Genomic DNA, 27,545 nt, shown 5'->3' with positions numbered 1-27,545 from the left:
GAAGAACACAAGCTTTGGGATCAGACCTGGAGAGCATCTGGGTCTGCACATTCTTGCACTACCTATTTAACTTTTCTGAACATCAGCTGCCCTTGTGATAAAATGGGAATAATAATATCTACCTGAAAGGGTTGTGACAAAGGTCAGATGGATTGACAGACAAAGTGCCTGTTACGTAACAGGCCCTCCCTTTTCCTTTTTTTAAGTGGCAAACTTTTTGGCATTATAAGTTTTTTTCTTTCTTTCTTTCTTTTTTTTTCTTTTTTTCTTTTTGGCTGTGAATAGGTTTATTAACTAACTATATTAGGGCCGCTGGCCATCAATCATGTATTTCTGATGCCAGTTATCTTCAGGGCACTGCTCTTTATATCTTTCAACTTCCTAGAAGCTTCCCTTCACCTTGGCTCCCTCTTCCTGGCCACCCAGGCTGTGAGAATAAACTAAAATCATCCACTTCTGTACGCGTTGCTGTCTTGTCTTCCAACCCTGGAAGATCGATACACATACTCCTGAGAGAAATAGGTGTAGCAGTGCTTGTACATACAGAGGGATAAAATGAGTCCCAGCCAAGTAAAGTCAGTCTTACCATTTAAAGAAATATCAAACCTTGATTCTCAAATTCATTAATGAAAGCCAGACAACCCAAAACAACAAAAAGGTCAAAATTGGCAAAGGTACACATGGGCAACACAGAAGAAGAAAACCAATGTAGCCAGTAATAACTAAAAAACAATAATAATTAAAAAGCTCTCTAGTAATCAGGGAAATGCAAATTAAAGCAATAATGAGATACATTTTTATACCCAAAAGATAGAGAGAGGTTAAAAATTTAGCCTCATAATACTAGGGGTTGGTTAGGATGTGAGGTTAGCAAGAACCCTTATACATTGCTGATAAATATAAATTTCTGTAATCCTTTGAAGATTTCATCAAAGAAGCTCTCGCACATGTGCACAAGGAGACCCATACAGAGATGTTCAATGTGGATTATTTGTAATAGCAAAAAAATTGCAAACAACCCAAACATTTGGGGATCAAATGAGCAAAATTTGGCATGGAATACAATGAGACTGGGAAGGAAAAAGTCCAATTTGTTGTTATCTTAATTTAACTTAAAAAAAAGAGGAAACATTAACAAATATTAATGCTTAGTAGTTCTGTATCAATGGCTCTCAAAGTGTTTTCTGTTCCTACACCAGCAGCATTTGGCAGCACCTGAGAACTTTTAGTAAAACAAGTTCTCAGGAGCCAACCCAGATCTCTGACTCTGAAACTCTGGGGGTGGGATACAGCAAGCTGTGTTTTAACAAGCCCCATTTTACCACTGTTCTAGATGACAAGGACATGGATATTTACTATATTTTTAAAATTAAAAATTAAAACTAACAATCTCAAGCTTTTCTTTCCCACTCTCCCAAAGCCGTTTTAGGCTATAAGTTTCAACTCCATAGGTAAAGGCTTATTAAGAGTATGTATTTCTTACTGACACACGAAGTTTTTGTATGTGGACAGATCTCTTAATATCAAGCAAAGAGCAGAGAAAAAAATGGGCAAAATTTTTTTTTTAACATCTTTATTGGAGTATAATTGCTTTACAGTGTTGTGTTAGTTTCTGCTGTATAACAAAGTGAATCAGCTATATGTATACATATATCACCACATCCCCTCCCTCTTGCATCTCCCTCCCACCCTCCCTATCTCACCCCTCTAGGTGGTCACAAAGCACTGAGCTGATCTCCCTGTGCTATGCAGCTGTTTCCCACTAGCTATCTATTTTACATTTGGTAGTGTGTATATGTCAATGCTACTCTCTCACTTCGTCCCGGCTTACCCTTCCCCCTCCCCGTGTCCTCAAGTCCATTCTCTATGTCTGCATCTTTATTCCTGTCCTGCCCCTATGTTCATCAGAACCATTTTTTTTTTTTTTTTTTAGATTCCATATATATGTGTTAGCATACGGTATTTGTTTTTCTCTTCCTGACTTACTTCACTCTGTATGACAGACTCTCGGTCCATCCACCTCACTACAAATAACTCAATTTTGTTACTTTTTATGGCAAAATAATATTCCATTGTATATATGTGCCACATCTTCTTTATCCATTCATCTGTCGATGGACACATAGGTTGCTTCCATGTCCTGGCTATTGTAAATAGTGCTTCAGTGAACATTGTGGTACATTACTCTTTGAATTATGGGTTTCTCAGAATATATGCCCAGTAGTGGGATTGCTGGGTCATATGGTAGTTCTATTTTTAGTTTTTAAAGGAACTTCCATACTGTTCTCCATAGTGGCTGTATCAGTTTACATTCCCACCAACAGTGCAAGAGGGTTCCCTTTTCTCCACACCCTCTCCAGCATTTATTGTTTGTAGATTTTTTGATGATGGCCATTCTGACCGATATGAGGTGATACCTCAGAGTAGTTTTGATTTGCATTTCTCTGATGATTAGTGATGTTGAGCATCCTTTCATGTGTTTGTTGGCAGTCTGTATATCATCTTTGGAGAAATGTCTATTTAGGTCTTCTGCCCATTTTTGGATTGGGTTGTTTGTTTTTGTGATACTGAGCTGCATGTGCTGTTTGTATATTTTGGAGATTAATCCTTTGTCAGTTGCTTCGTTTGCAAATATTTTCTCCCATTCTGAGGGTTGTCTTTTCGTCTTGTTTATGATTTGCTTTGCTGTGCAAAAGCTTTTAAGTTTCATTAGGTCCCATTTGTTTATTTTTGTTTTTATTTCCATTTCTCTCAGAGGTGGGTCAAAAAGGATCTTGCTGTGATTTATGTCATAGAATGTCCTGCCTATGTTTTCTAAGAGTTTTATAGTGTCTGGCCTTATATTGAGGTCTTTAATCCGTTTTGAGTTTATTTTTCTGTATGGTGTTAGGAAGTGTTCTAATTTCATTCTTTCACATGTAGCTGTCCAGTTTTCCCAGCACCACTTATTGAAGAGGCTGTCTTTTCTCCATTGCATATTCTTGCCTCCTTTATCAAAGATGAAGGTGGCCATCTGTGCGTGGGTTTCTCTCTGGGCTTTGTATCCTGTTCCATTGATCTATATTTCTGGTTTTGTGCCAGTATCATACTGTCTTGATTACTGTAGCTTAGTGGTATAGTCTGAAGTCAGGGAGCCTGATTCCTCCAGCTCCATTTTTCTTTCTCAAGATTGCTTTGGCTATTCGGGATCTTCTGTGTTTCCATAGAAATTGTGAAATTTTTTGTTCTACTTCTGTGAAAAGTGCCATTGGTAGTTTGATAGGGATTGCACTGAATCTGTAGATTGCTTTGGATAGTATAGTCATTTTCACAATGTTGATTCTTCTAGTCCAAGAACATGGTAATATCTCCATCTGTTTGTATCATCTTTAATTTCTTTCATCAGTGTCTTATAGTTTTCTGCATACAGGTCTTTTGTCTCCCTAGGTAGGTTTATTCCTAGGTATTTTATTCTTTTTGCTGCAGTGGTAAATAGGAGTGTTTCCCTAATTTCTCTTTCAGATTTTTCATCATTAGTGTATAGGAATGCAAGAGTTTCTGTACATTAATTTTGTGTCCTGCTACTCTACCAAATTTATTCAGTAGCTCTAGTAGTTTTCTGGTAGCATCTTTAGGATTCTCTATGTATAGTATCATGTCATCTGCAAACAGTGACAGTTTTACTTCTTCTTTTCCGATTTGGATTCCTTTTATTTCTTTTTCTTCTCTGATTGCTGTGGCTAAAACTTCCAAAACTATGTTGAATAATAGTGGTGAGAGTGGGCAACCTTGTCTTGTTCCTGATCTTAGAGGAAATGGTTTCAGTTTTTCACCATTGAGAATGATGTTGGCTGTGGGCTTGTCATATATGGCCTTTATTATGTTGAGGTAGGTTCCCTGTATGCCTACTTTCTGGAGCGTTTTTATCATAAATGGGTGTTGAATTTTGTCGAAATGTTTTTCTGCATCTATTGAGATTATCGTATGGTTTTTCTCCTTCAATTTGTTAATATGGTGTATCACGTTGATTGATTTGCATATATTGAAGAATCCTTGCATTCCTGGGAAAAACCACACTTGATCATGGTGTATGATCCTTTTAATGTGCTGTTGGATTCTGTTTGCTATTATTTTGTTGAGGATTTTTGCATCTATGTTCATCAGTGATATTGGCCTATAGTTTTCTTTCTTTGTGACATCTTTGTCTGGTTTTGGTATCAGGGTGATGGTGACCTCATAGAATGAGTTGGGGAGTGTTCCTCCCTGTGCTATATTTGGAAGAGTTTGAGAAGGATAGGTGTTAGCTCTTCTCTAAATGTTTGATAGAATTCACCTGTGAAGCCATCTGGTCCTGGGCTTTTGTTTGTTGGAAGATTTTTAGTCACAGTTTCAACTTCAGTGCTTTTGAATGGTCTGTTTATATTTTCTATTTCTTCCTGGTTCAGTCTCAGAAGGTTGTACTTTTCTAAGAATTTGTCCATTTCTTACAGGTTGTCCATTTTATTGGTATATAGTTGCTTGTAGTAATCTCTCATGATCCTTTGTATTTCTGCAGTGTCAGTTGTTACTTCTCCTTTTTCATTTCTAATTCTGTTGATTTGAGTCTTCTCCCTTTTTTTCTTTCTGAGTCTGGCTAATAGTTTATCAATTTTGTTTATCTTCTCAAAGAACCAGCTATTAGTTTTATTGATCTTTGCTATTGTTTCCTTCTTTTCTTTTTCATTTATTTCTGATCTGATCTTTATGATTTCTTTCTTTCTGCTAACTTTGGGGTTTTTTGGTTCTTCTTTCTCTAATTGCTTTAGGTGTAAGGTTAGGTTGTTTATTTGAGATTTTTCTTCTTTCTTGAGGTAAGATTGTATTGCTATAAACTTCCCTCTTAGAACTGCTTTTGCTGCATCCCATAGGTTTTGCGTCGTCGTGTTTTCATTGTCATTTTTTTTTTTGGTACTTTTTGATTTCCTCTTTGATTTCTTCAGTGATCTCCTGGTTATTTAGTAGTGTATTCTTTAGTCTCCATGTGTTTGTATTTTTTACAGCTTTTTTTACTGTAATTGATATCTAGTTTCATAGCGTTGTGGTCGGAAAAGGTACTTGATATGATTTCAGTTTTCTTAAATTTACCAAGGCTTGATTTGTGACCCAAGATATGGTCTATCCTGGAGAATGTTCCATGAGCACTTGAGAAGAATGTGTATTCTATTGTTTTTGGGTGGCATGTCCTATAAATATCAATTAAGTCCATCTTGTTTAATGTGTCATTTAAAGCTTGTGTTTCCTTATTTATTTTCATTTTGGATGATCTGTCCATTGGTGAAAGTGGGGTGTTAAAGTCCCCTACTATGATTGTGTTACTGTCGAATTCCCCTTTTATGGCTGTTAGCATTTGCCTTATGTACTGAGGTGCTCCTATGCTGGGTGCATAAATATTTACAGTAGTTATATCTTCTTGGATTGATCCCTTGATCATTATGTAGTGTCCTTCTTTGTCTCTTATAATAGTCTTTATTTTAAAGTCTGTTTTGTCTGATATGAGAATTGCTACTCCAGCTTTCTTTTGATTTCCATTTGCATGGAATATCTTTTTCCATCCCCTCACTTTTAATCTGTATGTGTCCCTAGGTCTGAAGTGGGTCTCTTGTAGACAGCATATATACGGGTCTTGTTTTTGTATCCATTCAGCCAGTCTATGTCTTTTGGTTGGAGCATTTAATCCATTTACATTTAAGGTAATTATCGATATTTATGTTCCTATTACCATTTTCTTAATTGTTTTGGGTTTGTTTTTGTAGGTCTTTTCCTTATGTTGTGTTTCCTGCCTAGAGAAGTTCCTTTAGCATTTGTTGTAAAAATGATTTGGTGGTGCTGAATTCTCTTAACTTTTGCTTGTGTGTAAAGGTTTTAATTTCTCTGTCGAATTTGAATGAGATCCTTGCTGGGTAGAGTAATCTTGGTTGTAGATTTTTCCCTTTCATCACTTTAAATATGTCCTGCCACTCCCTTCTGGCTTGCAGAGTTTCTGCTGAAAGATCAGCTGTTAACCTTATGGGGATTCCCTTGTATGTTATTTGTTGTTTTTCCTTCCTGCTCTTAATATTTTTTTCTTTCTTTGTATTTAATTTTTGATAGTTTGATTAATATGTGTCTTGTCGTGTTTCTCTTTGGGTTTATCCTGTATGGGACTCTCTGTGGTTCCTGGACTTGATTGACTCTTTCCTTTCCCATGTCAGAGCGACTATAATCTCTTCAAATATTTTCTCAGTCCCTTGTTTTTTCTCTTCTTCTTCTGGGACCCCTAGAATTCGAATGTTCCTGCATTTAATGTTGTCCTAGAGGTCTCTGAGACTGTCCTCAATTCTTTTCATTCTTTTTTCTTTCTTCTGCTCCCTGGCAGTTATTTCCACCATTTTATCTTCCAGCTCACTTATCCGTTCTTCTGCCTTAGTTATTCTGCTATTGATCCCTTCTGGAGTATTTTTAAGTTCATTTATTGTGTATGCATCACTGTTTGTTTGCTCTTTAGTTCTTCTAGATCCTTGTTATATGTTTCTTGTATTTTGTTCATTCTGTTTCTGAGATTTTGGATCATCTTTACTATCTTTACTCTGAATTCTTTTTCAGGTAGGTTGCCTATTTCGTCTTCATTTATTCAGTCTTGTAGGTTTTTACCTTGCTCCTTCATCTGTAACATACTTTTTTGTTGTTTCTTTTTTTTTTTTTTTTTTTGATGGGTGGGGCTGTATTCCTGCTTTACTGGTTGTTTGGCCTTAGGTGAGCAGCACTGGAGTTTGCAGGCAGTTAGATAGAGCTGGGTCTAGGTGCTGAGATTAGGACCTCCGGGAGGCCTCAGTCTGATGAATATTCCCTGGGGTCTGAGGTTCTCTGTTAGTCCAGTGGTTTGGACTCGGAGCTCCCAGCACAGGAGCTCAGGCCTGACCTCCAGCCTGGGAACCAAGATCCCACAAACCGGTTGCTGGGGGTTCCTCCCGTCCCCTTAGGTGTCCGTGGTCCCCCACCAGTGCCTGGTAGGTGCTCTAATTGTGCGGAGACACGAATTCTACATCCTCCTAGTCCTCCATCTTGACTCCGCCCTTTGTAACAGCTTTAAATGGAGTATAATCTGATGCATACAGATCAGGAAGCTGTCTTAGAGAACAGCATTCTCTGGCCCATTTCAGTTCCTCCTAGATCAACAAGCAGGGTGACCGCTCCGGCCCAGACCAAAGAAATCTACGACCTCACTGAAGGCGGGGGCTCAGGTCTGGGCGACCGTGAGAGGAGGGGCCAGCCCTGTCCAAGGCGACCCCTCTGAAAGCCTGAGCCAAACCTGTCCTTTAATGTGCTCCATACGTCCCAGAGCCCTCCCTTAACACAGGCCTCACCAAGCACACCAAAATGGGCAAATTTTATTAACTATTTTTCAGATGTGAATTGTCCAGTAAGTACATCACCTAAATAAAACTTTGATATCTGACACTTCTCCCATTATCATCAAGAACAAATATCTGTGAAGCACTGAGTACATTCAGAGTCTGATGCTTCCTTAAGACATAAGATATAAATCATGTCCTTAGGAAACAATTGAGTTGGATGTGAACAGAGAAAATGAGGTTAAAAATGAGAATACCTCATTGTCAGATTATAGCACCCTCAGCTGCAACACAGAATTTCAGAGGGCTTTGAAGGGAAGCTTTTTTGGAGACAGCCTCAGCCGAGAAACTAGAAGGTAATATTTCAAGGAATGACGTGAGCAAAGGTCTTTGTAGCATTCTACTTCAAAGACCCATGTAAGTGATTTTAGTTCAAGTTGAGCATATGGAATCAGAGTCTTCAATTTTTGTCCTATAGATGGATGCATGGAACCATTAAAAGCTTTGAGTAATGAGATGACTTGTATGTGCAAAGTAGTGTTTCAGGAAGGGAAATTTGGACTTAAGTGTCATAGATGGACTGAGGCAAGAAAACAATTAGCAGTGAGATGCCAGGGCTTTCAAAGAAAGTGAGGATTTAGATGGTGAAACACAAGATATAATGTGGGGTGAGGAAGAGTGAACAAGGAATGGGAGCATGTATGAGTAATTCTAATGGAACATATTAGTTTGTTATTGCTGCTGCAAAAAACTACTGGAAATTTAGTGGCTTAAAACAACACAAATGTATTATCTTATAGTTTTGGAGGTCAGAGTCCAAAATAGTTCTCACTGGGCTGACACAGAGGGTCAGCAGGGCTGTGTTTCTATGTGGAATCTCTGGAGAAGAATCTATTCTCTTGCCTTTTCCTGCTTCCATGGGCTGCCCACATCACTTAGCTTGTGGCCCCTTTCTATCTTCATAACCTGCAGCCGCGGGACTTCCCTGGCGGTCCAGTGGTTAAGACTCCACACTTCAACTGCAGGGGGTGTAGGTTCAGTTCGATCCCTGGTTGGGGAACTATGATCCCACATGCCTCGAGGTCAAAAAACCAAAAAAACATAAAACAGAAGCAATATTGTAACAAATTCAATAAAGACTCTAAAAATGGTCAACATCAAAATAACAAAAAAGATCTTTAAAAAAAAAAAAAAAACAAACCCTGCAGCTGCATCTTAAAATCTGTCTGACTCTCCTGCCTCCCACTTTCCATCATAAGGATTCTTGTGATTGCATTGGGTCCACCCAGATGATTCAGGATAATCTCCCTGTCTCCAGATCCTTAACTTAATCACATCTGCAAAGTCCCTTTTGTCATTTAAGGCAGCATAGTCATAGGTTCCAGGGATTAGGATGAGGCCATCTTTGGAGGCCATTCTTTTGCCTACCACCTGGAATATGACCATAATTTGCTGATTGCCTAGGATTTGGAAGAGAGGTGGAAAAGCCTGGATTGGTCATGTCAACCCTCTCAGTTTCATTTTACCTGTAAAACAGGGGTGGGCAAGAGGATGGGGGTGGGATTCCCTTCCAAGCCTAACACTCTGACTAGAATGTCAGCTCCATGAGTACAGGGATTTGTGTCTGTCTTGTTCACTACTGAGCCATCTTCATTGTCTAGAACAGTGACTGGTATATTAAAGGTGTGTATTAATTATTTGTTGAATAAATATTTGTTGCTGAATGAATGACCGAGTCAAGAGAAAGTTTGAAAAGAGCACTGGGAAGAATTCTCCACTGGCTCCTGTCTACGTTAAGTTCTTGTTTTCCTGGTGAAGTAAGGTTTTCAGCTCAGGTTACAGATGGTCTAGAATCCTGTCATTATAATAGAGACATTCTGCAGGTGGGACAGAGGGATAGCTAAGATTTGTAGAGTTTGTTCCTTTTCTCCCTGGCTTTTAGCCTCCATGCTGAGCATCCCCTGGAACTAGGAACGGGGAAATGTATAGTAGGGATTGATGTATGGCCTCAGTAATGGTCGGGGCAGCTGCTGATTGAAGAAGAAATTGCTCGCTGTGGCAGTGATCACTTGTCCCTGAAGCGACCAGCTGTCACATTCCTCACTGATCACCCAGCGAGAGTCAAGTCTTGCCCTTTGCATTCCTAAAAGAACACTTGACCCTGTGAGGACATAATATTCATTTATGCTCTGAAAAGTGCCAGTGAAATAGAAAACAGAGAAGCTTCTTTGTGCTTTAAAAAAAAAAAATAGCATAAAGTATTGGTGTTTGAGAGTACTGCAGGTAGATAGCAGGTAGGCAGAGTGATTGGGCTTCTGACATGGAAGCTAAAATTTTTAGGGGCTTTGCCTCTCAGATATGAGGTCTGACAATTTCTTGCCATAAAAGCTGTCCTTGAAAACTGACATTTAAAAACCTTGTCTTGAAGAAAATTAATTTGTTTAAAGGAGCAATAGATGGTAGAAGGAGGAAAGACTTTTTATCAACACAAGGAGGCCAGGGGGTGCAAGTTTTGCTAGGCTCCTTGAAATTTGGAGAATCAAAGTCTTTTTGTCTTTTACTGTCTTATGTTGCCTTGGACAAACACTATACCTTTCCTCTGATTTTTATCTGTTGTTTTTATCAGTGGTATTTTTAAAATGTCATCCAGCTAAGTATTGAGGCACATGTGAGTATCAGATATATTTTCCTGATCTAATAGTACCTTGAAAGAACTTGCCTGTTTTTTAAAAAAATAATTAATTATATTTAAATAATCATCCCTTAAACAAATTAACCTCTAATATCTAAATCTATAAAATTACTAGTGAGAGAAATAATTGGTCACCGGAAAGGATGAAAAATTCTTCACTGGAAGTCTTCATTCCATGAAGTTGCCTAATGATTAATATCTTGCTCTGATGTTAGGGGAACAAAATTAAATATAGTAAAGAGCTGGTGTTCAGGGGGTACAAAGCAGGGTTTAAAGCCTGTGAACAAGACTTCTGGTCAGTTTGCCAGACTGAACAGGTGCAGAACACCACCCACCTCCCCATTCTGCAAACAAGTAGAGAATAAAGTTTCACCAAAAGCAATTTTAAAAATTACAGATGAGCTCAAGAAAGGGAAATCCCAGGGTATCAGAAACAAAGAGGGGAACCCAGGGTAAGCAGCGTGAATGACCAAAGTCCAGATGGGCTTCGGAGATGTGAGACTCAGGATGGTAGGGTGAATGCCTGCGGGTAACATCTGCAGGCAGGGGTGATGAGTCCCCTCCACAGACACGGTGGGAGCAGGGAGGGGAAACTAAACTCCCACGGGAAGCCTAGGTCTGTGAAGGTTCCATCCATGGAACCAGGCCTGGAAAACTTTTCAGCAACGAGGAAAGCTTGCCTCTGCCTGCAGCTGCAAGACAAAGAAGAGACACGAGTGAACCATGAGAGCAGGGCTTGTGCCCCACAGGGTGTGGAGTTCAAGTTCACGCCATCAGTGCAGTGCCAGACAAGCAGCAAGTCGCTATGCCTGACACTTCATGACTCAGGGGACATGGGGCTCCCATGGAAAACAGTCCCTGCTATGGGTGAGCTTACACTCAAAACTCAGTATGTTCTAAGAGATGAAGGACAACTGGCACGAGTATTTAAAGGAAAAAAAGAAAGAGGAAGAGAGGGAGGAGGAGGAGGAGGAGGAGGAGGCGGGTTTGAGAAAAGAATCAAGTAGAAATTCTCGAAGTGGAGAACAGTTATTGAACTACGTGAACAGTGTTGTGTTGGTTGAAAATTGTCTTGCTTATGGTACATTGACTCACACGGCTCCAGGTACAAACAGCACATCAACACATGCTTCTTGTAATACTGTATAATTATCTGAGAAGGTTTGCATAACAGTCTCTTTATCTGTTTTAATCTCTTCTTCCTTAAAATGAAGATTTAAAAATTTAACTCTTTCTTTTATCAAACCATTTATTAAAGACAAATAAAAACTCAAATGTCATCATTTCTGAGAAACCTTCTCTTTTATGCATATTTGGTCTCCCTTCTGTGCTCTTAACAATCTGTGGGCGTCTGTATCATCAAAGTGATCATACGTGTGCTGTAAATATATGTTTATGTATCACCCATTCTTGATTCTTGAGCTCCTTCCGGGTAGCCTTTCTCCCAGTTTTTATCACTCCTTGGTACACAGTAGTCACCACAATATTTGTTGAGTAAATGAATGAATGCTTAAAATAAAATCATCAACTTATACTGGTAGCACTATGGATTAGACCCCAGTGACCCTCAAGAGGCTCCCATCAGTTATATTCAAGTGAATGTGCCTGGCTGCAGTCCAGACGTTTTGACCTTAGACAGAAGCTTTTGTAGGCATTTTGTCATTGAGATTGGAGCATCGAGAAATCTGTTAGCCAAGAGCTAAAGAGTGTAAAATAGGTACAGGATAATTGGATGATTCTCCTTTTTAAAATCAACATCTCTTTACTCTGTCAAAGGGTGGGGAGGAAACGTGTTGAGAACAGAAAACTACATCAGACAAGAATGTATTTCTCTGTCCTTGCTCTGCTATCTTGGAAGGGAATTTTTTATATCCATTTCTTAAAGCTAAGGGGCTAGAGTGAGCTGAGAAAAAAGGATGGACCATCCACACAAAACTCAGGACTTTATATTTCTGAAGTATAACCATTTAGAGGATAATAGCTTTTTACACTGATATTAAATTGTAGAAGGAGGAAACAAGTAGAATTTATAAGTAGTAAAGAGGAAGCAAAAGTAAGTTGAAGGTCTTTAAAGACTAATAAGGTAATAACACAAACTTCAAGTTGGACCTAAATGGGTAAGTAAAATATACTTTTAAGTAGGAAGATGAGAAGGTTCTTAAAAGTCTTGCTAAATGTTTTGTGGAAACTTAAGACATATTCCCAGAGTTTAGCTCAGTCTTCTTAAGATGTAGTTTATCTTTCAAACACCTTCTGATTTGAAATAAGGCTCAGTCTGTTTTTCAATAAAACTTCTTTCCACCAAAGTAAGTCTATTGAAGGTAAGATAATTTTTAAGTTCAGAAATTTCAAAAGAAGTTGGAAAACATCCCTACATTAAGAATTATTTTTACCCTAATTGGTCCTCCTGCATTTTAAATTCTGTGACTGGCCATTGGTCCTATTTCATTTTTAGTAAACGAGCATTTAGCCCATTTGAAATATTATATTTAAAAGCAGTATAAAATGTTCATTTAATCATATATTCTATTTGAAATGTGATATAAATTTAATGTTTATTTTTTATTCAAAAGCCATGAGAATTACTCACATAAAAAGTGATTGCCAGTAATTTCTTTCACAGGGCAGCATGAAATCCCAGAATCAAATATAGTTTGGGACCCAAGAAGTTAGAAACATTTGAACTCTTATTAGGAAAAAAGAATGTACAAAATGATACGGAACTAGTTCAGACGCTGAGGGGTTTGTTTTGATTTTGTAGCTTATTGTTATTTTAAAGCACATGTAGAAATTATTTTGTAAACACGCTTTGGTGAATTTATACCAATAATTTCAGTCAACGAAATTACCAATGTTCTCTTCTTATACCAGGTTGTTGGTGTAGCCCAGGCCATCAACAAGAAATCGGGAAATGGTGGGACATTCACTGAAAAAGATGAAAAGGTACCAAAACTTGGGTCTGGTATGATCTCAATTTAGGAAGATGCTTTCTCTTTAGAGTTGTATAGACCTCTGGGATTAGTGATTGCTGAAATTGTTGATCACAAAAACATTATGGTTTAAAATAATCCAAAATGTTCTAAAGTGTCTCTTGCCTCTGGCTAAATCAGTGCTGACCTGAGTTTGGAGTAGTTGTGGTCTTCAGTCAACAGAACCCCGTCCCCACTGCCTCCTCACCATGCCACCAAGCCTCCCCCGGGGCTGTGTGCATGTTGCGGCCATCCGGACGGTGATACAGTGTTCTAACTCTCTCATTTACCTTTCATCACTGCTATCAAGAAATTCAACATTACGTAAAATCCCTAAAGCACTGCTCCAAGTTCAGTGCTGCAGGTCAGCTTAAAATTAGAATTGCCTCCTGGTGAAGCAAATGCAGAATGTTTTATAAGCTTTGCACGCAGACGGTGGGGCGCCAAGGTGTGAATTCAGGCTGAATGATGTGAATTTAGCTTCAGAAAGAGTGGCAGTCAGCATTATTTTATTACCCTTCTCGTCCAACTCTGAAGGAATACATTCCTCACACCACATCGACATGCTTTCCTTTTAAGGACAGAAGCCCTTAAACCTGTTTATAACTTCATTCTGTCAGTAGGTTTTATGATTTCTCTTCTTAAATATGCAATTATATGTATATCATGGAGCTCACTGAATTCTTCCTATTCAAGCCCATTGCTATTTCTGTCGCTCCCCTGAAAATTAGTAGGAGCTTTTGGAAGACATTCCAACAAGACAGAGTTATTTTTGTCTCATGTTGTAGGCTGTGTTGGCACTAGTGTTGGTCCCCGTGTCTTAATTGCTTCAGAACATAGCAAGTACCTTTTTAAATCAGTGTAATAGGCATCTAGTCTCCTATTCCATTAATGACACCTGAGGATATTTGACGGGGAACATGGTTCTAGATTGGCTATTTATTCCGTTATTTGTTTATAGCCCATTAATGTAAACCCCTCTTGAAAGATTTGCATTCTTAGGCTGTATCATCTCTTGGCAAAATAAGTTCATGCTTGTGAATAAAGTATGCCATGTAAAGATTTCCTTTCATCAATAATTAGTATAATTGTGAGCACATCACCTTAGTATAGTATAATGAGGGTGATATATCATGTTTAAAATGATATATTTAAACTAATACTAAATTTGCAATTTAGTATGGGACGGTTGTTGCCAATATTCTCCTAACAAGATTGTGAGCTTTCAGTTTGCCCCAGTAATAAGTTACAGGCTGTTTTTATAGTCTTAGCTTAAACCCAAGTCTTAATATCATTTAGAGACTACACCAAATTTTGCATAGAGTGAATTTCAGTTTCACATGGTATAAAGAGATCTGTGTCTCCTCTCTTTCTCTTTGCTAATTTCCAACTACTGTATGACTTTAGGAGACTGTGTTAACAGTTGTCATCTACTGGTTGTACCATTTAGCTAACACTTGCTTTGCATCAGTTCCTAATTTTATGCAGAATAAACATCTACACTGTTGGTTTCCAAATATTTATTTGAACTGTAAATATTTTTGAATGTTGTTTGTGTTTCAAGCAATATAACAAGACAGGTTATTGACAGTTCTTATTTGGCTGTTGTCTTGCCTGTTTTCTAGGACTTTGCTGCTTACTTGGCATTTTGTGGAATTGTTCTTCATAATGCTCAACTCTATGAGACTTCACTGCTGGAGAACAAGAGAAATCAGGCAAGTCTGATTACTAAAGAGAGAGTGTAGAAATTCTTTTTTAAAAAATGGTTAAATTGTTATCCAAGTAATATATATATATAATATATATGTTATATATATAATGATGTATATATATATATATATATCATTAGAAATCCAAACCGTGCAGATTCAATTTCTAAATATTTTAACTGTTTCTTCTAATAGTTATTTTTTCCATTTTGTATTTTCCATGAGCTGTTGCTTTATCACTGTTAACAGATGAAGATTTATTTAACTTATACCACCCTTTACTTTGCCATTATGGTACCAGTATTTTTATGTCACTGTTTAAAGTTATTGGATGAGTTGTGCATGTAATATTAAGAGTTTTAGTTCTTATTCTATCAATTAGAGACATCATCTCTTTTTTTTTTCCCAGAATATGCTTCTGTATTTTATTATTCATATTAAAACAAAAGATACAAAATGTGAAAATTATTGTAGAGAACTTCTAGAAGCATGGGAGTAAGCTCAGGAAACACTGTAGAACACTGATAGAGACATCATCTCTTATTTCATCCTTTATAAAATGAGGATCTTAGCATCCCTCATCTCTCCTTCCCAATTACTGCTCCTTACCTCTGCTTTTCCTATCTGGACTTTTTCTTTTATATTGCCCACATTGATAACATATATACAGATGGTCCTCAACTTACATTGGTTAAACTTACAATTTTCCGACTTTACTATGGTGGGAAAGCTATACACATTCAGTAGAAACCATACTTCGAATTTCGAATGTTGATCTTTTCCTGGGATAGTGATATATGTCATGACACTCTCTCATGATGCTGGGCAGTGGCAGTAGCCACAGCTCCCAGCAGCCACACCATCACAAGGGTAAACAACCAATACACTTAAAACCATTCTGTCCCCACACAACCATTCTGGTTTTCACTTTCAGTACAGTGTTCAATAAATTACATGAGATATTCAACACTTTATTATAAAACAAGCTTTGTGTTAGATGATTTTGCCCAACCGTAGGCTAATATAAGTGTTCTGAGTATGTTTAAGGTAGGCTGGGCTAAGCTGTGATGTTCAGTAGGTTGGGTGTGTTAAACAGATTTTTGACTTTAAATATTTTCAACTTACAATGGATTTATCAAGATGTAACCCCGTCGTAAATCGAGGAAGATCTGGTATTGTGCTACAACCATGCTTGACTTTTCTAAAGCTTTGTCTAGGTTAATTCTAAAGTTGCAGTTTAAAATAAAGTGTTTATAAGTACTGTGATGTAAATGTTGTTCTTACTAATTATGTAAATGTTGTTGTTCATAATTACCTTTGTTATATAACTTAGTTTTTCTTGTTGTTTCTGAAATCTCTTCTTTTTTCCTTGAACTGTTTGCTCTAGTGTAGCCTCATGTTGTTGGTCCTCCTCCCCCTGCAAACTCTCCATTATTTAGGCATTCTCTTGAGTGCTTTTTCATGGAGAATCTTCAAATTGAGGTTCTCTCTCTTTCTTCTTTCAAGCAAAATTATTTTTCCCCATGCCTGCTGCAGAGGGGTCATCGTAGAACTTTCCTTCACTGCTTTCTTAGAAAGACTCCACTGGTTATCCACTGGATCCCAGAACTCTTTTTTTCTCAGTTTACTCCCTTGTTCTAGTGTAGCACATTCTCAGTTAACTACTTGAGAACCGGTATTGGTGAGGTAAGCTCTCTGAGTCCTTGCATGTATGAAAATATCTATTGTACCATCCTACCAATTTGGCTGGGTATAAAATTCTGCATTGAAAAATTAGTTTCTCAGAATTTAAAGGTAGTACTGTCTTCTACTAGCATTCATATTGTTCTGATTCTTGGTGCTTTTTTTTTTTTTTCTATAAGCTTTTTGGATTATTTATTTACTGTTGCTTTTGTAACTGAATTTCACCATATGATTCTTTTTTTGATTCATCATGCTGGTACCTGGTCATTCCTTTCAGTCTGGAGACTTAAGCCCTTGGGTTTTATGTAATTCTTTTTCATTATCTCTTTGATAATTCATCTCCCCCACCCTTTAATTTCTCTGTTTAGAACTTATGTTAATAAGACTGTGGACCTTGCATGGGCTTCAACTCCAGCATCTTCCTGACGTCTCCCTGCTCCATTTTTGCCACCCATTAATCCAGTCCTCATTTTTACAAACATACTTGTGATTCTTGTCACTTCTCTCCTGAAATCCATCACAGTCCAAACTGCTTGAAAAGAAGATAGGGTTCTTTATTCACTTACCTCTGCAATCTCATCTCCCTAGTTCTCCTCTTTACACTCTATATTCTCATAAAACTTGATCAAAACTTGCAATATGCTACTTTCTCTCAATTCAGTTCTTTTTCACTGAGATATTTTCCTTCCCCACTTCACCTGAACAATTCCTGCTCATCTTTCAGGCCTCAGCAAGGATAGTATCACCTCCAATAAATTTTCTATAATACCCTTTCTCCCCCGCTCCTTGCACAAATACTTTGTGAGACTAGATGAAATCCTGTGTGAGTAAAGAAAGAGAAATTATCAGGAAGAACACAAAAGGAACTCTTAAAACTTTGTTTATTTTGGACAATATTTGCTGTGCTCTGTGAAAATGCTGGCAGTGTTGATAAATGTTGATCTCAGAAGTTTGGATCACCAAAAACAACAGTGTATTTTATGTATCAGACACTGTTCAAAATGCTTTATATATGTTAACTTATTTAGTCCTCACAACAGCTCCATGATTTTGGTACTATTATTATCCCCATTTTTAAGAAACTTGCCCTAGATCACAAAACTAGCAGGAGGGGAAGCCGGGATTAAAAACGGTTGGCTTTGGCTTCAGAGTCTGTGATCCTAACCAGTGTGCTAATTGTAGTAACAATCGACAGGGAAATTTTGTTAGTAAGCAGAGATGTATGTATTTAACACTTGAATGGCAACTTGGTTGTAACTTGTTAGATTATATGTAAACAACTTACAACCCATATAAATCATTGTATTGCTTTAATAATTACAAACAGTTACTAATAGTAAGCTCTTAATTTTTTTGTCTAGGTGCTGCTTGACCTTGCTAGCCTAATTTTTGAAGAACAACAATCATTAGAAGTAATTCTAAAGAAAATAGCTGCCACTATTATTTCTTTCATGCAGGTGCAGAAATGCACCATTTTCATAGTGGATGAAGATTGCTCCGTGAGTACAGAGTATGACTTTTTTATTTTTAGAAAGACAAATTTTATATTCCTTAAAGCACTGCTTTAAACCTCACGTTGGCCTCAGAACTCTCTCTCAGATCCAACTGAATATGGTTGTTTATGTGAAGCCAATCCAAGTGTGAACTGTTCTGGTGGAAAAGGGGTAGAGGTGAGGTTGGAGGATGCCTTCAATACATCCTTTCACCTTGTCGACCCTCCACTTAGTATTACAGTTACCACTGGTAATGTCAGTGTGCTGCTTTTGTCAGTGGCTACACTACCTTGATGGAGAAGTACATTGTCATTACAGTGTGCAGACCTTTTCTGGTTGAGAATAGTTGTGCTCTCTTACTATGAACAGGTAGACCACCTTCTGAATGGGCTGGCTATAAAAATTTCTTTTTACCAGCGATTATGTAGAAACCAAAAGGCATGGCCCAATGGAGGCAGTGCTGCTAAAGGTGCCTATTAGTCCCAAATTCTTTACCCACCATGGAAAGCCACTAAGCTGTTCCAGCTGGTAGATTTCAAGCCATTGATTTGTAACGTAAAGAGACAGGATGTGTGTGGAAAGATGGAGTGTTCTCATACAGTGCTGGTTACTTCTAGACAGGCCAACTGAGTTGGCTGTTAGCATCAGGGCCTTTAGCCCAAGGTTGTTTTCTTTTATGCGGTTTCCTTTCCTTCTCAACCAATGAACCACTGTTTTTGGTATATTTCTTTTTGATGTAGTTGTTTGTTTCCTTTTTCCTTTAGACCCTGAGAACAGGCTCTTCATTGGTGGGTTAGGAAAAAGAATGGGAATTCTCAAGTGTGTAAAGTCAATTACAGTCCACATATGATATCTGAATTGATGGTTTTTTGGGAAGTAGAATAATAAAAGATATTTAAAACTTATGTTTTAAACTTTTAATTATTTTATTAGATAGTAAGACCATACTGTGTGATGCAGCATTATCTGAATCATCTCACTATGCTATGAGATAGTCAGTATTGTCATGGATATTATTTAATATTTTCAATCAGTTATAAACTCCTTAATATAGAGATAATTACAAGATTGTAGGTATCCTTTTAAAGTTCAGGTCAGAACTCTTTAATGCAGTATGTCAGTTTATCATTTTTGCTCTGTGACCTGCTCTTTGGCATTTAATTTTTGAAAGTTACACATAAGGGCACTCCTTTTTTTTAGGCAATTTAAATATCACTTTAATTAACATTCAGCTCATCCAGTTAACCCCTATCATGGCAGCAGTTGACTGGTATCAGTGCTGCTTTAAAATATAGCTCAGCAGTATGCCCATTAATATTTTTGCTCGCTTTTTAATGACTTAATTTGGTGGGTGTAGCAGTTAAGTGACTTGATGTTCATTTATACTGTAATTATTTTTTGATTAAAACTATTTCAACACATGAGCAGAAATCCAAATGTGAACAAGAAAAAAAATGTACTCAGTTCTTCTGTCCCCAAATTAAACTGATATCATTGTTTTATTTGTGTTTCCTTCTAATTTTTTATTCAGTTGTAGATATAGTATGGGTGCAAATGTGTATTTTGCTTTTTAATTTAACTTCAAAAATACTTCTCTATGTTGTTAAAATCTTCATAATTTAATGATCTCATAAAATATTACTGAATTAGGTGTCTTCAAAGAGACCCAACAATAGCAATCAATGTATGCATAAAAGCTAAAACTTGGGCTTCCCTGGTGGTGCAGTGGTTGAGAGTCTGCCTGCTAATGCAGGGGACACGGGTTCAAGCTCTGGTCTGGGAAGATCCCACATGCCGCGGAGCAACTAAGCCCATGAGCCACAATTACTGAGCCTGCGCGTCTGGAGCCTGTGCTCCGCAACAGGAGAGGCCGCGATAGCGAGAGGCCCGCGCACCACGATGAAGAGTGGCCCCCGCTTGCCACAACTAGGGAGAGCCCTTGCACAGAAACGAAATAAATACGCCATAAACGCCATAAATAAATAAATAAATAAATAAATAAATAAATAAATAAAGCATGACACAAATTAAAAAGAAAAAAAAAAGAGCAAGTCTCTACATTTAAAAAAAAAAAAAGCTAAAACTTGAGGATTTGGAATAAATATAGAGAAAATTTGAAGCTAATTATTTATTAACAGCTGGCAGAAAAACAAAAACTCAAATAAGCATTTTTGCAAGTCAGTATCGGAAACAACAGCAGCATGGTTCTAAGTAACAGTAGGTAGACTTGAGGATGTCGTGAGCACTTAGGTCAGTTTTGTCTGAAAAAGTGAAAAGAAATTGCGAGGATTGGTGTCTTCAGTCAGTTCCACAGACTCATATGTCTATATTTAGATAGTTTTCATTACATTCCCAAACTTATTTCTCAGTCTGTGTCGTTGCTCTGTTTTCAGGATTCTTTTTCTAGTGTGTTTCACATGGAGTGTGAGGAACTAGAAAAATCATCGGATACTTTAACAAGGTAAGAAAACTTCATTATCTGTCTGTCTTTATCACAAGTATGTAATTTTGGCTACATAGTTATTTCACGACCTATTTAATTTAAGACATAGAAGCTACAGCTGCTTTTTTCCTCCCACAAATAATTTCATTTGTGAAAATACTTTACTATTTGATGTTATATGTCCAGGGTTTTTTCCACTGCATTTGACCTGTTGGAGAATTCTTTCATAGAGTGAGTGGTGTCATAATTAGTATAGGCCTGGGTACAGTGTGTTTTGTGAACTGACTCATTTAAGACCCACAAGTACTATATTTCAATTATATTTTTTCATTGCATATTAGACCCTCACTGGAAATTTGACAGGCTTCTGAACACATTTTTTTCGATGAGTCTATTCTGCTTTGGAATCAGCCATAGGATTTAACTAACACCAGAAGGAAGCCTGTGATCTCAGTCACACCAATACATGTACCCTATGGCTAGAATCAGACCAGATCTCTATTGTAGTTCATTTCTTTTTCATGTTTTTCTTTTTTAAATTTTAAAATTAGTATTCATTTTTTGGTTGTTGTTAACTGGTACGCAGAAACAATAGAAAGTATTAACATATCAAGGTTATACTTGTTACTGGCCCAATTGTATATTTGCTTTCTGAAGAATTTTAAAAAGGATTTAGAGTAAATTACTAAGTGTTCTTGTCATATTTCCTTTTGCACCCTTAGCAAAACAGTGGTGGTTTTTGCTTAAGCAATAAGCTAGTCTAAGGAATATAAGTCTGCCAGGGTAAAGCGTCAGGAATTCTTGGGCATAATGCTGGTTTTATCACATTATTCATTATTCATTTGTTTCAAATTATTTCACTCCCTAAAATAATTTGTGTCAATTTATATTACTCCTAATTATTGATATTATAACTTAAAAGCCCCATATGATCATGGAAACAGAACATTATTTTAGCTTTACTATCTGACACTAAAGTTGCAGAGTTTTTACGCTTCAGTTGACTTATCAGAGAATTATTTCATGTAGCTGAATGATGCCACAGTTAGTAATGTCCTCGGTAACCAAGCTCCTTGGTGGTGATACTTTAAAAATAACCTCTGTGCAAATCTAACTATAGAACATTCTATAAGATAACTGGCCTGGTCTCTTCAAAAAGTCAATGTCATTGAATAAAATGGAGGCAGCGACTGTTCTCAGACCGAACAGCCAAATGCAGTATGTGAACCTTGATTAGATCCTGGTTAAAAACAAATAGCTATCAAAGACATTTGTTAGGACAGTTGGAAATCTGAATATGGACTGGATACTGGGTGTTGGTGGGGAATTATTGGTACCTTTTCTTTGGAATTAGGAAGATACTGTGGTTAGTAGGAGAATGTTCTTATTTTTAGGAGATTCAGGCTGGTGTATTTAAGGATGAAGTGTTATGATGTCTGCACCTTAGTTTAAAATGGTTCTGCCAGGCGGGGGTGATAAATTAGGAGGTCGGGACTAACATATACATGCTACTAAATATAAAATAGATAACCAGCAAGGATCTACTGCATAACACAGGGAACTATACTCAGTGTTTTGTCATGAACTATAAAGGAAAAGAATCTGAAAAAGGGAAAAGAATCAGTTATACATATATGTGTATATGTATAACTGAATCACTGTGCTGTACACCTGAAACTAACATGACATTGTAACTCAACTATACTTCAATTAAAAATTCCCAACAAAAAATAAAATATGGTTCAGCCAAAAATAAATAAGTAAATATATCTAAATTAATATATTTAAACAAATAAATATGTTTGCACATACGTATATAGATATAGCAAATGTGGCAAAACATTAAAAATTGTTGAATCTAGGAATAGGATATTCATTTTACTTTCAACTTTCTTATGTATTTCAAAAGTTCATCATAAAAAATTGGAAGAAAATGTTTGTGATAAAAACTTGGAAACAAAGTAAAATGAAAATCATCTCTGTAGATCATATAAAGCAGAACTGCCTGAGTTTGCAACTGCAAGAACAAAACACTTAAGTGCACAGCCTGGTTTTGTTCCGACCCTCCTAATTAAGACTGACCCCATGGATCAGTGTGAGGTCTGCAGAGCTGTCTTCTGCCCTCTGTACCCTGTCCTTTCTTCTCCTCTTTTCTTTTCTCTCATTTCCTGTCCTCTTCCGTGTTCCCCATCAAGATGGAGAAACTGTTGACTACAGTGATTTAGAGTTGTTAGTTTAAGTGATTATATTTAAATCAAAACTCATTATTTCAAGACTATTATTTTAACAATATGATTATAAGACCTTTTCTTCTATTAAAAGAATTTCAGGAATTAGCAAAGGAGCAAATGTAACTTGGGGGCTGATGGGGAATGGGTTTGACTCAGAAGGTGCACGTGACTTAGGCCTTGACTGGTGACTTGGGTGTGGGATGGGTAGTCAGGGTACATAAACCGTGGTATCTGTACCCAGAGATTTTTCTGCTATGCTGGAGTTTTTGGTTCACAAAGTTAAAACAGAATAGCTGATCTTTATTTCCCTCTTGGCATTGCTGGTCGTGAACTGAAGTTTATATCCCGTCTCCACATCTATTCTTTTCTAAGCTTCTGTGTGTGTATTTTCTGGCATATTTGACATTGTTTTAGTTGAAATTGAATCCTTTTTGAATATGTGGTAATATGCACATGTCCTGGTGAGTATGTATGTATCTTTCTTAAATACTGGTATTGGGCTATACTGCCTAGGTCAGTTATGAAGTCTTATTCTTAGGAGGAGCATTAATAGATACTATTTTGATTTTATGATACCATACATTTTTGTTGCTTTTTATAAAGAACATTTTAGAAAGCTTCTAAACATGTAAATATTTGATTATTTTACTTTTTGTCTTGCATAAATAATAAATTGCTATATAGACAAATAAAAAAAGAAATATATACATGTATATTTATGAATTTACATATATCCAGAGGACAGTAGGAAAATCAGTATGATAATGCATATTAAATGTATAAAATGATGGGAATTCCCTGGCGGTCCAGTGGTTAGGACTCGGCCCTTTCACTTTTGGGGCCTGGGTTTGATCCCTGGTCAGGGAGCTAAGATCCTGCAAGCCGTGCAGCATGGCCAAAGAGAAAAATATTTATATAAAATGATGAATTATCTACATTTACCTTTGAATATTTGTATAGCAGCATATACCTGTGTAATTTTATTTTATGTATTCACATTTGATTTTTGTTGTGAAATCAGGCAAGTCCTCTTATTTCTGATAGCTGAACAAGCCCGTGATGTGGTATGATAGTGACCTCTACTGGTCAATATGCATTAAAAAAAAACTGAGGTCCTACTATATATATATCTAAGTCTTAGTATTTTTTATTTATTTATTTATTTATTTATTTATTTATTTATTTATTTATTTATTTATTCATCTTGATCTTTTGTTAGCACTTTTATGAATTCATCAGCTTTCCATTAGGTCTTAGTATATATTTAATTTGTTTCTGATGAATATCACGTTCCCTCTCTGTAGGAAAAATGGAAGATATCTTTCCACTTTTTAAAATTATACCAAGACAGTCTTAGTATAAAGATTGTTTTATAAAGGATAAATAGGTCAATGTGGTAACCTTAAAAGAGACTAATTTACATGGATCATTTAAACTGATTCATTAACTGATTTTACAGTAATGAAAATTATTCAACACCAGTGCCTTACATTAGCTAATAGTTAGCCTTTATTATAATGATGCAGTACAGGTCCTCTTAGTGATGTAAATATGGTTTTATTTTAATAAAAATTAGATTTCAGGCTTAATTTTGTGAAAACTCCGAATTAAAATGGTGTTTAGTAACTTCAGCTTTTTGAAGGACTAACTGGTATTGACACCTGACCAGCAGATTCTGTATTACATTTCTAAAATTGCTTATTGATAGAATTTAGGCCTCTCCAATTCTCATTATTAAACACTTTGTCAGTCCAAACACTCTTCCATGAGATGAAGTGCTAGGCAATTTGATGATGTTAGCAGTAAGCAAATCATCCTTTTTAGGCAGTTATGTATCAGTTTGGTACTTTTCCAACCAACCCACTAATTACCTTTTATAAATTAAAATAATTTATTGAAGACAGTTTTGAAATGTTAAGTGTAAAAATAAAAAATATTCAGGGTGAACATTATACATAATTATTAGAATCATATCATCACTGGGATAAAGCACAGTAAACTGTTGGAGTTTGGGTCACCCAAGAATTCAGAAGGGAAGCTCATTTCCAGATGGTGGGAGGTTTTAGAGTTTCTATGCTTCGATTCAAAGAGCCACCTAATTAGAAGGAAAAAGTGAGTGTAATGTGGTACAGTTTATGTTAGCTCTTAATTTTAAGAAATAGGTATTTTAGTGCTATAATTCCATATCAGTTAACTTCATGTTAATTTTAAATGCACATTTTGTCATAAACTGACAAATACATAGAATTACTCCTTTAAGCCCACTTTCTTGGACTACATATACTAGTTAATACTTGTTATATAGTTATAACTATATTGGAAAACAATTATAGTTAAATACAGTAACACCTACTATTTTTAAAATAGTAGAAAGGTTTTTACTACTTTAAAAAATGGTAGATAGAGAGTGTAAGAGTGTAGACTCTGAAATCAGACTGATTGTATTTAAACTTAAGTTCCACCACTTACTAGCTATAGCGCTTTGTGCAAATTATTTAACCTCTCAAAGCCTCAGTTTCTTCATCTGTAAAATAGAGATACTGATGGCAGGATTGTAGAAGGGACCAAATGAGTTAATGCACATAAAATGCTTCAGAAAATTTCCAGCACATAGTAAGTAGTCAGTAAGTGTTAGTATTTCTGTGTCTCTTTGATGTGTTTTTCTGTCTTTGGTTCACATAACCTGCAGTGATTCCCATTTACATCTAAAAGCACAGACATTTCTCAGTGTTTCCAAGCTTCGTGTCCCAGACTGTCTTCCCAAGGATGTACTCATGTACACCTCCCTTGATATCCACTGTGCAAAAAGCCTTAGAGGTCTGAGTTAGCCCAGGCCTTCCAAGAAGCAGATACAAAGACTAGATTAACTGTGTAAGACATTTATTAGGGGTACCCCATGTGAGAGTAAAGGGGGAGGGAGCTGGGAGGGGATGAGAGAGCCGTGAGCTCCCCACACAAGTCTGACCCAGAGTGGAAGCGAGGGTAAAAAAGGAAAGAGCATCGTGTGCAAGTGTCTTAGGCAGCCGAGCAGTTCTAAGGAAAGTTTGGCCAGGCTGTTGGGGAGTTCTGTGGCCAAAGCCTCCTGTCGGAAGCATCCTGGGTCTCCCAAGCCTGGGCTGCCTCAGTGTCCCTGCTGTGCGAGCTCCATCTTTTCCCAGGAGCAGCCCTGGGAAGTGTGTCTGCAGTACAAGCACAGCCCTGGGCTTCAGAGCACAGTGACTAGAGACCCTGGTCATTTAGGTCTCCTGCAGTTGCAGGTCTGAGAGGCACATTTGCAAGGCTACCAGAATATTCTTGTTATTTAAAGGAAGATCCTATCCCTTTGCATTGCACTTTCAAAATCATCCACTACCTGTCCTAACATCTTCAGCCTAAAACCATCACTTTATTCCTAACAATCTGTAACTGTTTAATGTTTCCCAAATATACCTAGAAGTCTTCCATTTCAGCAATGTTTTTATACTGTTTTTCCCCCTCCTTTTCATTCTTGATGTCTTTCTATGCATCCTTAAATCTCACCAGCCTTTTGCGCATTTCCCTAATGCCCCCGCTTCTCCAACCCACTCCACCAAGGGGTTATCTGTCCATCTTCTCCACATGTGGTGCTTTCATTGTTACCAATTTTATTAGTTAGGATTAGGTTTGAGTGTGAATCATAAAAACCCAAAGTAAAAATAGCTTAAATAAGAATGCAATATTATTACTCTCTCCTGTAAAGACCCAGAGGCAGGCAGCTCAGGCTCTGTGTTGCTGCTCTGTTCTACAAAGGCCTCAGGGACCCAGGTACCTGCAAGCTTTCTACTCTGCATCTCTAGGGAGTGGCCCTTCCCTTCAGGGTCCAGGAAGCAGCTCCAGCCTTCATATCCACGCTTCAGATGGTAGGATGGGGGACAGGGAAAGAAGGGGCAGAGAGCATACATCAGCTGCCTTTTAGGTAAGCTTTCTAGAAGCAGTCACATTTCCTGTTGCCTAGAACTTAGTCACATGATGATCCCAAGCCACTAGGGTGGCTGATAAATGTGGTCTTTATCCTCAGCGGCTATGTGTCCAGATAAAGAGGAAAGGAGAAGAGTTATTGAGGGACCCCTGGGGGCTTCTGCACTAGACTCTGCTCAAAGAGGACATGCAACTAGACCTTGTATTATTATTCATTCTCTGTCACAATCCTCTACTAGATTACAAGCGCCTTATGACAGCTACTGACCTCTGGAAGCTTATCTCCCCATGATGCTAAGGGTGCCTCTCATGGAAGAAGTGCTCAGTCTGTTGTTATTGAGGGGAGGGAGTAAGAATTTATTAGCACTTTTTACAGAGTAAGAAATAAGATGCTATCACGTAACCTTAATAAATCTAATACTAATTTTTCACTAAAGTAACCATCAGGAGAACTTAAAATTTTCAGGGAATTGAAAAAAGAGTTAGGTTTCTATTGATTTAAAAGTAATTTTAATACTTCTGCTTCTCTGTATCAATGCCTATACATCTGAATTTATGATCTCTGGCAAGTTGCTTAACTATTTGGGTTTCATCTGGCTCCCACTGTTGACATAATGACGATGATAAGAACAATAAAAGTCATCATCATCATCATCATTTTAAAAGAGATTTGGACAAAGATATCCTCTCCAGTGTATTTCTTTCTCCCTGTAACTACCTTTTCATTTTTCTTATCTTTACTGTAGCTTCTTATTTTCTTTTCGTGAGACTTTTGCTGTCCATGAAATATTTGTGGTTTTAAAATAGTTTTGTTAACCTAAATACTACACTTATAACCTTTTCTTGGGATTCTACTCAAATAATATGTATGAAATAGAAACCCAGGAATGTCCTAGGTCTGATGTGTCTGACATTTTGCATGCCTTCCCACATTATCAATCTAGGCTCAGAAAATGTTCAGTCTGAAGTTCATGTATTCCTGTGTTACTATTGTCATTTCCCTTTCATTCTTTATCACTTGTATATAATACTGGACATAT

The 27,545-nt window shown here is 37.1% G+C and overlaps 1 protein-coding gene and 1 long non-coding RNA gene across 9 annotated transcripts in view; one reads left to right on the top strand and one right to left on the bottom strand.

Annotated features, from left to right (window-relative positions):
• PDE5A (phosphodiesterase 5A) overlaps positions 1 to 27,545 on the top strand; it is a 163,167-nt gene that overhangs the window by 67,616 nt on the left and 68,006 nt on the right. For all 5 annotated transcript variants that reach the window (XM_082462811.1, XM_082462815.1, XM_082462813.1 and 2 more), the window contains exons 4-7: positions 12,913 to 12,984; positions 14,636 to 14,725; positions 17,764 to 17,901; positions 20,289 to 20,356. In XM_082462811.1, coding sequence (XP_082318937.1) covers positions 12,913 to 12,984; positions 14,636 to 14,725; positions 17,764 to 17,901; positions 20,289 to 20,356 — 368 coding nt within the window. The remainder of the gene's footprint in view (positions 1 to 12,912; positions 12,985 to 14,635; positions 14,726 to 17,763; positions 17,902 to 20,288; positions 20,357 to 27,545) is intronic.
• LOC309661352 overlaps positions 1,685 to 27,545 on the bottom strand; it is a 161,509-nt gene continuing 135,648 nt past the window's right edge. For all 4 annotated transcript variants that reach the window (XR_014263971.1, XR_014263972.1, XR_014263973.1 and 1 more), the window contains one exon: positions 1,685 to 8,425. This is a non-coding gene — a long non-coding RNA (uncharacterized lncRNA). The remainder of the gene's footprint in view (positions 8,426 to 27,545) is intronic.

The sequence above is a fragment of the Balaenoptera physalus genome (assembly GCF_965194825.1).
Source record: "Balaenoptera physalus genome assembly, chromosome: 5".
NCBI classification, from domain to species: domain Eukaryota; kingdom Metazoa; phylum Chordata; class Mammalia; order Artiodactyla; family Balaenopteridae; genus Balaenoptera; species Balaenoptera physalus.
The sequence above is the reverse complement of the archived record's forward strand: the minus strand, read 5'-3'. Positions and strand labels throughout refer to the sequence as shown.